General features: G+C 56.0%; 1 protein-coding gene across 3 annotated transcripts; it reads right to left on the reverse strand.

The window, feature by feature from the left end:
* Nucleotides 1–793: 793 nt before the first annotated feature.
* On the reverse strand, nt 794–8,706 carry LOC100272959 (uncharacterized). 3 transcript variants are annotated; one of them, XM_008652859.3, is made up of 6 exons: nt 7,799–8,706; nt 2,405–2,527; nt 2,183–2,327; nt 1,625–2,104; nt 1,379–1,523; nt 794–1,286 (listed from the first exon to the last, which is right to left on the reverse strand). In XM_008652859.3, the coding sequence occupies exons 1-6, from the start codon at nt 8,619–8,621 to the stop codon at nt 1,020–1,022; spliced, it is 1,983 nt and encodes a 660-aa protein (XP_008651081.1). In that variant the 5' UTR covers nt 8,622–8,706; the 3' UTR covers nt 794–1,019. The 3 variants fall into 3 exon arrangements, with proteins under 3 accessions (XP_008651081.1, NP_001149752.1, NP_001140883.1); NM_001156280.1 differs by having other exon boundaries at nt 834–1,286; nt 1,625–2,073; nt 2,188–2,327; nt 7,799–8,637; NM_001147411.1 differs by having other exon boundaries at nt 842–1,286; nt 1,625–2,112; nt 2,188–2,327; nt 7,799–8,613.
* Nucleotides 8,707–10,689: the final 1,983 nt, after the last annotated feature.

Consider the following 10,689-nt stretch of genomic DNA (forward strand, 5'->3'; position numbering starts at 1 on the left):
GGATAAAGGTGTCAGGCCACCTTTGCATTAAATGCTCCTGCGATTTGGTCGGTCGGTGCGGCGATTTGGTCAGAGTTGCTTCTTGGCGAAGACAGGGCCTCGGGCGAGCCGGAAATATGTTCGCCGCTGGAGGGGGGCCTCGGGCGAGACAGAGATCCTCCGGGGTCGGCTGCCCTTGTCCGAGGCTAGGCTCGGGCGAGGCGTGATCGAGTCCCTCGAATGGACTGATCCCTGACTTAATCGCACCCATGAGGCCTTTGCAGCTTTATGCTGATGGGGGTTACCAGCTGAGAATTAGGAGCCTTGAGGGTACCCCTAATTATGGTCCCCGACATGTAGATTATTGTTACATAGTTTTTCTTTATTTGGTGAAATATTATTTTTAATTATTATTATTTGCATGTTTGTTCGTACTACTGTGATTATACAGACGAGTGTATGTGGATCAGAAGACCATCACATTTGAAGATTCTGAGCAACAAGTTATCGCAAGTAAAAGACAAGTTTGTCCTTCATCACATCATTTGACCTAATAATATTAACTTTTATGTTCTCACCCTGCTCGCACAATTAGGTTAAATTGATGGGAACCTAATATATTACCTAGTTTTGTTTACCCTACCTTGTTTTACCTATATACATGTTATTGGGTAGAATTTTTATTGCTCTACTTGATTTGGGGGTTAATGATACATATAAATTATGACCATGTACTATTATTTATTGTTGGCTTTATTATTAGCATGATAAGATCATTTTGTTTAATTGAAATATGGTCATATGGAGAACAACGTGAGAAAACAGTGCAATCAAAATGGGAAGGGTTTAGAAAGTTTTGGTTGAACAAAGACGTTTAGGCTCAAGTCTGTCCTAAGACATTTTCTTTAGAGTCAAGGAGACCTTCAATAATCCCATGCCTCCCATACTAATAAAACGCAGGATCTTATTAGCGATAGAGATGGCTATCGTTAAAAAAAGGAGCTACTCTTTCTGGCAACTCTGTACTCTAGTGGCAATCTCTAAATCGACCCATCATCAGCGGACACGGTCGTGCTAGTGCCACTCTTTCTGGCGAAGAATCCCGGCTTGGATGGAGCCTGGAGGGTGACCGTGTCGGTTCCAAGCATCGTCACGACGGACGACATCACCGGGCGGGCAGCGGGGTCCCCCTGGACGCAGAGCAGACCGATGTGGATGCACCTCAGCACGTCGCCCTCCGGGAAGCTTCCGCCCAGGGACGGGTCCACCAGCTCCGCCACCGTCCCGGCCTCCCAGTGCTCCCATACCTGGTGTGTATTGTAACCGTGAGATGAGGTCTAACTTCACAGACAATGTGTAGGGTAGCGACGATGCATGGTGATTGTCAGTTTGCATTTACGGTGGTCAAGAGGTCTCCGGACTTGTGGGAGCTGCCGTTGTTCTTCCTCCCGGTGACGATCTCCAGCACCATGACGCCGAAGCTGAAGGCGTCCGATTTCACGGAGTAGTTCCCGCGCATCAGGTATTCTGGTGCTAGGTACCCACTGAGACGAGCAACCAAGCAGCAAAGTACTCATCAGTTAAGCCTAATAGGGGACGGGAGATCAAACAGCTAGCTCTGAGACTGAGAGAGATGGGTGCTGACTAGGTTCCGACAACGCGGCTGGTGACGGCCTGCGTCTGGTCCCGGCCGAAGATCCTCGCGAGGCCGAAATCTGAGATCTTGGGGTTCATCTCCACGTCTAGCAGGATGTTGCTGGCCTTGAGATCACGGTGGACTACCTTGAGCTGGGAGTCCTCGTGGAGGTACTGCAGGCCTCGAGCGATGCCGTTTATGATCCTGTACCTCTGCTCCCAGCTGAGCGGCTCACGCGTGTCGGTACCGAAGAGTACCAGGTCGAGGCTCCGGTTGGGGACAAACTCGTAGACGAGCAGCCGTTCTTGCTGCTCCAGGCACACGCCGACGAGCCTGACGAGGTTCCTGTGCCTCAGCCTGGCGACCAGCGCGAGCTCGTTCTTCAGCTCCTCCACTCCCTGCGTCGAGCTCTTCGACAGACGCTTCACCGCTATCTCGTCGCCGTCCGGGAGGACGCCCTGAACAAATGACACACCGGTGCGCCAGCAGCTGTCAGGCTGTCAGCAGTCAGCTGGGGAGGGAGCTCCAGGCTCCATGGCACATTCTTCGTTGCTTGTTCATTAGTACCTTACCTTGTACACCGCGCCAAACCCGCCTTCGCCGAGCTTGTTGCTCTCGTCGAAATTCCCTGTTGCGGCTCGCAGGGCGGAGACGTCGATCATCATGGAGTCCACCGTTTCCACGTCCTCTGCTTCGGTGGAATACATGGGCTCTGTTCAAGTACAGATTGGATGGGATGCGTCATTCATATCTATATCTTTGCAGACTAGATGAGGCTGTAAAACATACGTGACTGCTTTGCCTGTGGTGCTGGCCGCCGCCAGAAACAGAAGCAAAACACAAGATTCAGGGCAGCTAGAGTGGGCAGCACAACTGCAAGAACCACGATGAACACGCTGTACTTCCTCTCCCCTGTGGATGGATTAGTTAAAGAATGTGCGTGATCAGACAAACGGAATTTCAGTACAACAAAAACAAACATTTTGGTCTAGTATCAAGACCATCATATCAATAGCTTTATCATTGGACAAAAGTATTTCCTTATCGATCAATGCTTATAATTTATTATGTTAACCGCTAAGTTTTCACTGACACTTTCAGGAATAGGAACCAGTGGCAAAGAAAAAACTAGAATATAATAAATGGCACTTACTATGTAGTAAAAAATGGTCCAAATTTCATGTTACCCGATTGTGATGCCAGATTACCAGTGCTTGTGCTAGAAAACCCGGGGCCAACTTTTGGATAACAGTGACCACGAAATGCCGTAATAGATAACATGAAAGTGATGTTGACGGCTAGCTTTGAATATAAAATTCTAAGATTTGCGCCACTCTAGTAAAAGATTCCAACCATTCCTCATCCAGTCACGCGCGCACCGACAAATTTCATCACGGTCAAGCTGTAGGAATGTGAAAGTTGATCTATTGCATAGAGAACGGGTATAATATATAGACACAACCCTAACCCTAATGGGCCGGCAGCCCAACAGTGGTGCCGGCCCACACACACTCACACACACAGTCTAATATCCCCCCGCAGTCGCAACGGGGGCACCACACACGATGAGACTGGGGTAGAGGCCGAAGGTAGGAACCGACGGGTTGAAATCCCCCCGCAGTCGCAGCGTCGTGATGGTACGAATGTTGCGGCTGGAATAGAGACCGGTGTGTGCTCCAAAAAGATGATAGCCTCTAGATGCCGAGGTAGCCGAAGTCGATGTGGTCGCGGTCGGGAGACACGCAGCAGAAGCCTGTTCTTCGGGAGGGGTCGACGTTCGAGCGTCAACGATCGGCAGGGCGACACAACAAAAGAGCATCGGCAGGCCGACCTTCCTGCTTTTTCGATCGACCAGACGTCAAGGAGCCCCACCAGGTAGGTCGACAGCAGCGCACGCGTCTGCGTCGGTCATGGTGTTCGCGCCCGCGGCAGAATAGAAGGGGAACAACGGATCCGGCCAGGAAGGCCACGACAGCGACAGATCCAGCCGGAAAGACGCGATCCGGCCAAAGGGACGGCGGATCGAGCCGAAAAGGTCGCATCAACGAGGATCTGGCCGGGAAGGCCGCGTCAACGACGGATCCAGCGAAGGCGATGAAGGGGGTGGGCGGCGGGGCAGGGGCCTGCGCCGGACCTGGCAAGGGGTGTTGACGGCACCGGTGACGGGAGAAGCTCGAAGGGTGAGGTGCTGCTGGACATCAGCGCAGGCAGTTAGGAGGTGGCCATCGCGATGAGAAGCGGCGGCACGTGCGAGGGTCACAGGCTCACAGCAAAGAGGAGGATGCACGTGCGAGGGACGCACCGAAGAGGAGGACGCCGACCAAGGGAGGCAGCCATGGGGAACAGAGAACTGAGCAGAGGGGCTGCTCGCGCCCTGCCCCATCTCGACGCGTGGGAATGGGACTTTGGCGCCGAGCGCCATGGATCCGAAACTTGGTTGCTGTAGGTGCGGCGCGAGGAGAAAGACGACCGAGATGGAGATGAGCAAGAGTTGCTTCGCCGCAGCAACCTCCATTCGCGCGGTACGCGAATCCGGGGCTGACGGCTGGGATTTGGGGGTGGAGTGGTGTTGGGCACCGGGGCACGCAGGAGGGGCGTGCCATGGGAGCAGGGAGCATGCCGGCGCGCACGCAGGAGGGCGGCTGCCACACTGGCTGGTGGAGGGCCACCGGTGGCGGATCTGGGCCACGACTGGTGTGGGTGGCGGCGGCGGCGGCGGCGCTGCAGTCGCGCTGGGCCTGTCTCGCCGCGTCGGGGCCGCCCCTGGCCGGAGGAGCTGCGCCCAAGCCCGCTTAGGGACCACCTGTAGCACGGCGGGCGGCGGGGACGAGGAAGCCGCCGCGAGCTCCCCCATGTCCGACGCGCGCGCTCCTTCCGGCTTCAGAGGCGGCCGCCACGGACTCCAAGGTTGCCCTCGACGTCGCGCGCTTCGGAACGGCGGGAGTCGCGGCGGCCTAGCGCGACGGGGAACCGGGGCCGAAGGAGGTCAGGGCGGGGGAGGAGGGTCGCGGTCACGCCCGTGCCGTCAACAGGGAAGGTGAGCCCGAGCGGCCGACGGTGGGGAGCACGAGCAGCGGCGGCTGGGACGTGGCCTATCATGGCCGGCGCGACTGGGAAGGGAGCCGCCCCAGGAGGGAAGGATGAGCCTCCTGGGGCGGCAGCTGGACCTGGGGCAGCGGATGGACCTGGGGCAGCGGCTGTGGGGTTTGGGACAGCCAGCGGCTGCTAGAAAACCCTAATTATCAGCTGCCAAGATCAGCCGGTCGATAGGTCGAAGAACGCGAGCGGCGCGCCGGGTCACCATCGGGTGGACGTGCCCGGGGTCGCGGTGGATAGCGACCGAGTGGTACACCGGTGGCTCGGGGCGGTCTGCCTGGACGTCGGGGGCCGCGGGCGTGGCCAACTCGCGGCGGTGATAGACGACAACGGGGTCGGCGAAGCGCACCGGGCTCGGTAACGGGCCCAGGTCGGCAGGTGCCGAGGTAGTGACGTGGCGGCGGCGGTGGTAGACGAGCGTGGGATCAGCAAAGCGAGCCGTGGGCGTCGACGGGGCGGCGCATGGTGCGGGAGGGATCGGCGAGGCCGCGCGTGGCGTTGGCGTGGTCGGCGGGGCCGCGCGTGGTGCGGAAATAGGCGCGAGCCGCGGCGTCGAGGTCGCATGGGGTGCGGGTAACGGCGCAAGGCAGGGCACCTGGGAGGAGGGGGAGACCGGATCAGACTCGAGGAGGGAGTCGAGATCGGTGGGTGGGGAGGGGCCAGCAAGGGGAAACACATCCTCGTCGAAGACGACGTGACGAGAGATGATGATACGGTGGGAGGCGAGGTCCAGACACCGATACCCCTTGTGGTCAGAAGAGTAGCCAAGGAAGAGGCAGCGGGTGGAGCGAGGAGAAAGCTTATGAGGGGCAGTAGCAGAAGTGTTAGGGTAGCAGGCACAACCGAACATGCGAAGGTGGTCATAGGTGGTGGCTGTGTCGTACAGTGCGAAGTAGGGAGTAGGATGGCTCACCGCCTTGGAGGGAAGACGGTTGAGAAGGTGGGTGGCGGTGTGCAGGGCCTCTGCCCATTAGCTGGCATGGAGAGACACCTGGAAGAGAAGGCAGCGAATCATATTGGTGGTGGTGCGAATCATGCGTTCGGCCCGGCCGTTTTGGGCAGAGGTGTAAGGGCATGAGAGACACAACTGGACGCCATGAGTGAGAAAGAAAGAGCGGGAGGCGTGATTGTCGAACTCGCGACCGTTGTCACACTGGCGACGCGCTATGGAGGAGGAGTATGCGGCCCTCCTGGCCAACCACACCTGGGACCTGGTGCCGTGTCCACCAGGCACCAACGTGGTCACCGGCAAGTGGCTGTTTCGCCACAAGATTACCTCGGACGGCTCCCTCGACCGCTACAAGGCCCGTTGGGTCCTTCGGGGCTTCATCCAATGCCCCGGAGTGGACTACGATGAGACCTTCAGCCCCGTCGTCAAGTTCGCCACTGTTCGCACTGTCCTCTCCCTCGTCCTCTCCCGGTACTGGGCGATCCATCAGCTCGACGTCAAGAATGCCTTCCTCCACGGCACTCTGACGGAGACTGTCTACTGCAGTCAGCCCACCGGCTTCGTCGACGAAGCTCGTCCGGACCTTGTCTGCCGGCTGAACCGCTCCCTCTACGGCCTCAAGCAGGCGCCGCGAGCCTGGTACAGTCGCTTCGCTTCCTACTTGGCCTCCATCGGCTTCGTCGAGGCCAAGTCGGACACGTCCCTCTTCATCTACCACCGCGGCAACGACACCGTCTTCCTACTACTCTATGTCGACGACATTGTGCTCACGGTATCCACTGCCTACCTTCTACAGCGCACGATCGTTGCCCTGCAGTGGGAGTTCGCGATGAAGGACATAGGGCCCCTCCACCACTTCCTCGGCATCACCGCCGAGCGCCGGTCCCAGGGTCTCTTCCTCCATCAGCGCCAGTACGCCATCGACATACTGGAGCGGGCTGGCATGTCTGACTGCAAGCCCTGCTCCACGCTTGTCGACACTCAGGCGAAGCTCTCAGAGGATGACGGGCCCCCGATCGCCGATGCGACGTCCTACCGGAGCCTGACCGGCGCGCTCCAGTACCTCACATTCTCCAGACCTGACATCGCCTACGCCGTCCAGCAGGTGTGCCTGCATATGCACACCCCGCGGGAGCCTCATCTCACCGCTCTCAAGCGGATCCTGCGCTACCTCTGCGGCTCCCTCGACTACGGCCTCCTACTCCGACCATCCCCGGCGTCGGAACTCGTGGTCTACACCGACGCCGACTGGGCTGGCTGTCCAGACACGCGTCGATCCACCTCCGGTTACGCCGTGTTCCTGGGCGCCAACCTCGTCTCCTGGGCCGCCAAGCGACAGCCCGTCGTCTCTCGCTCCAGTGTTGAGGCCGAGTACCGCGCTGTGGCCAACGGCGTGGCAGAGGCCTCCTGGCCGCGACAGCTCCTCCATGAGCTCCACAGTCCCCTCGAGCGCGCCACCCTCGTCTACTGCGACTACGTCAGCGCAGTCTACCTCTCCACCAATCCCGTGCAGCATCAACGCACGAAGCACGTGGAGATCGACCTGCACTTCGTCCGGGAGCGTGTCGCCGCTGGTGACGTTCGGGTTCTCAGCGTCCCCACCACGCTGCAGTTCGCCGACATCTTCACCAAGGGGTTTCCGTCGAGTGTATTTTTAGACTTTCGCTCCAGTCTCAACATCTGTACAGGATAGAGTTGCGACTGCGGGGGGTGTTTGAACTGTACCCCTCTGTTTGTAATGGGCTAGGTCTAACTCAGTCTATTAATATACAGGCCCACCCTAGTGTAGGGTTAGAGTTTCTGTTATTCCAATAATTATATTAAATTTGCTTTCAAATGACCTTATAGGATGAAACCCTAAAAAAACTAGTCTCTGGAGTTACATATTTTAAAGTTCTGATACCATGTAGGAATGTGAAAGTTGATCTATTGTATAGAGAACAGGTACAACATATAGACAAAACTCTAACCCTAATAGGCCGGCAGCTCAACAATAATGTCGGCCCACACACTCACACACACAATCTAACACAAGCAATTTCACACGCACGAATAATTTACAGTCAATTTGCACGGGATCCACGAGTCCATGTTTCATTCTGTCAACAAAGAGTAAGATAATAAATGCTTTAACTCACCTCCACCTGCCGCTGCCGCTGCCGGAGGGCTCGACGACGATGCCAGGCGCACCATGGCCGGTCCATTGAAGAAGGGCGAGGTCTCGTACCGCCAGGTGCAGTTGACCCAGAGCACCCTGCCTCCGATGTTGTTCTGGAACCCGTCCAGCGACTGCGATATGAGGCCGGCGAGGCACTTGCGGCACTGCGCCGGCGTCTGGTCCGGCGTGCACTGCGCCAGCGCGTACACCTTGGGGAACTGCCGGTCGAAGTCGGCGTCGGCCTCCCCCGTGGCGAATCGCCGGGTGGAGTTGGACGCGGCGTGCTCGGCGGTGGCGTTGACGAGGGCGGCGAGGAGGCGCTCGAACCGGGCCGGGTCCGAGGTGACGTTGGCGTTGTTGTTGATGTTGTACGACATGGTCGTCGGGCCGGTGTCGTCGTCGGCGAGGGTGTGGACGTCGGAGTAGTGGAGGGTGCAGGGGTCGTAGTAGATGGCGGCGTCCTTGTTGTAGGAGCAGTCGTTGGGCAGGTCCTGGAACGCCTGGGTGAGGCAGGCGAGGCAGCTGCTGGCGTTGGCGTCGCCGCGGCAGAGTCCCATGCCCCAGACCTGCTCCGGGACGGCGCCGACGACGGCGGTGGCGTAGAGGACCGGGGATGCGGACACGTTGTTGGGCAGCATGGCGGCGAGGAGGTTGAGGTTGGCCTGGTATGTGCTGTTGGGCTCGAAGTCGTTGCTCGTCCCACAAACTGGCCACGGGTAGGCAGCGGCGCCGGGCGCCAGCAACGAGACGGTGGCGATGATGGCCGCCACGGCCACGGCCACGGCCAGGAGGTGGGGAGCCATTGGTACAGTAACGCATGGCGGAAAGAATTGGGAGCCAGCTTATCTAGGCCCGCCCGGGGACTGAGTGACAGTCAGTACTACTCCCACCGCGGCGCCACCAACCAACCACTGTATTTTTTTTAAGAAAACAGAGCATCATTATTCAAATGGGAACAGAGAACCGCTGCTGTACCAACAAATCTGAAGTGGAAACAGTATGTTATCTATATTATCCTTAAAACACCAGTTTCAACGGTTATCCCGCGTCAGTTTTTACAAATAACCCTTACGTCTATTTAAAATTAAGGGCCAGCCCGTCAGAATATTTGGTTAAATCAAAGTAAAATGTTAAAAACGGTGCAGAAGGTGGGATCTAACCAGTAGAACATCATACTTAAATGTTTATAATATTGAATATAAATTGTACATATGTATACATGATTTTTTGTAAAATAAAAAAAATAATCGTGTCGGGCCAGCACTACGGGCTGAGGCTACGGCCCAAGCACCGCACGTCCCTCGTGTCGGGTTGGCCCACGCACTATTAAATGGGTCGTGCCTTGGGCCGGCTCGCCAGACACGACCCATTTGACCATCTATACCTCCGCACAATAATGATGGTCATCGACTCGGTTGCCACCACCTCGTTCACCATCTTGCTTTTTTCTCTCTCCCCTCGTGCCTCCACCTTCGCAACACCCCATTCTCGGCAGAGGGCGTAGGAGCAGGCGCCTCCTCCCGTATTCGTCCGCCACCAGCCCTGACACCGACTCGCATAGTGACTATTGCATGCCTACGAAGACGTTTCACATCATGCGCGCACTATCGTTTTCGCCGTCGTCGGACGTCCCGTTCGTCTTCCCGACTGTTGTCCTGTTCTCCCTCCCCAACCTGCTGCCCTCGCCCACGGTCGCAGCCGCGAGCCAACCGACGCTCGTCGATGCGGATACGGGGCGAGTTGGTCATGCTCCTAGCCTTTTCTCTGTGTGTGTCGTCGAGGAGGACATGGTGGCGCCTGCCACGCTTAGGTTATCTTGGCGATGAGGAGTTCAGGTTTGAGATATTGGACAACTAAGGCCCGTAGCGTGGCAGCAGTCGACATATGCATGGAGTTGTTGGTGGTGTTGTATCGCTTCGGTGGGTCCAGGGTTGGGAAGACACTCGCATTCTCTCGCCCTTCTCGAACTGACGCCTGGTGCAGGAGCCTCTTGGTTTTGGAGCTGCTTCGGCTGGACTTCTTATATGTATCTAGCGGTATACTACCTATGTCGTCTCCAGATGTCCAGGTCTTCGTCATGTCCTTCTTTGGCAACGAACATGTATGTCCGTCTCTTACCTTTCCCTCCTGCTCTACAAAACCTTGGAAGTGGGGGACGAGTGACGGGGTCTCTGATTTGCTGCCTATGGTACCCGTGCGTTCATAAAAAAATATTATGTGAAGAGCGGAGACAATCAATAAAAAACCTTAATATCTTTTTGGTGTATAGTTTATGTAGATATTATTGTGAGCCATTGCAACGAACGGTCAACCAACTAGTATTATTTAAATACTCTCCTCAATTCATGCAACTTTATTAAAAAAAAACTTGACAAACTATAGTTAAATCCACGATTTGGATCACGATTTAAAGATAAGTAGGTTCGCTTAAACGCTTCCATTGAAAGAATGTTTGTTTCACCGTTAATCTGTGTGTAGGTGGTGGCATTGAATCGATTTAAATCTAAATCTAACTCAATAGATCTTAGGTCTTATTCATTTGTGTCAGATTGCACCCGGAATAGTTCTAGCTAATCAAAGTTTATATAAATTAGAGAAGCAATCCGGTTTAGAATCGTTCCGACTCACCAATCTGACACAAACAACAAAGAATCATCTTCAATCCACGGGGAACACAAATAACCAAATAAAGTCTAAGGCTTCATTGTACAGCAGTCAAATAGGTAATAGTACGATAGGCTTCTAGATTGGCCGAACGACGCGGCCTGCAGTGCCATTATACGCACGCGGTTCATACTCATACGCCTCATAAGCGTTCGCCAGGTACTACCAGCGCAAGCAATCATCCAGGCAAACGGGACGGCATGCGAC

This window comes from Zea mays, chromosome 7, assembly GCF_902167145.1.
Source record: "Zea mays cultivar B73 chromosome 7, Zm-B73-REFERENCE-NAM-5.0, whole genome shotgun sequence".
Taxonomy (NCBI): Eukaryota; Viridiplantae; Streptophyta; class Magnoliopsida; order Poales; family Poaceae; genus Zea; species Zea mays.

Bases quoted from the DNA above. Each gene is read 5' to 3' on its own strand.
- LOC100272959 (XM_008652859.3), bottom strand. From the start codon at position 8,621: ATGGCTCCCCACCTCCTGGCCGTGGCCGTGGCCGTGGCGGCCATCATC. The intron at 2,528-7,798 runs GTGAGTTAAAGC...ATCCATCCACAG, and splicing joins AGCGGCAGCGGCAGGTGGAG to GGGAGAGGAAGTACAGCGTG. The intron at 1,287-1,378 runs GTAAATGCAAAC...AATACACACCAG, and splicing joins CCGGAGACCTCTTGACCACC to GTATGGGAGCACTGGGAGGC.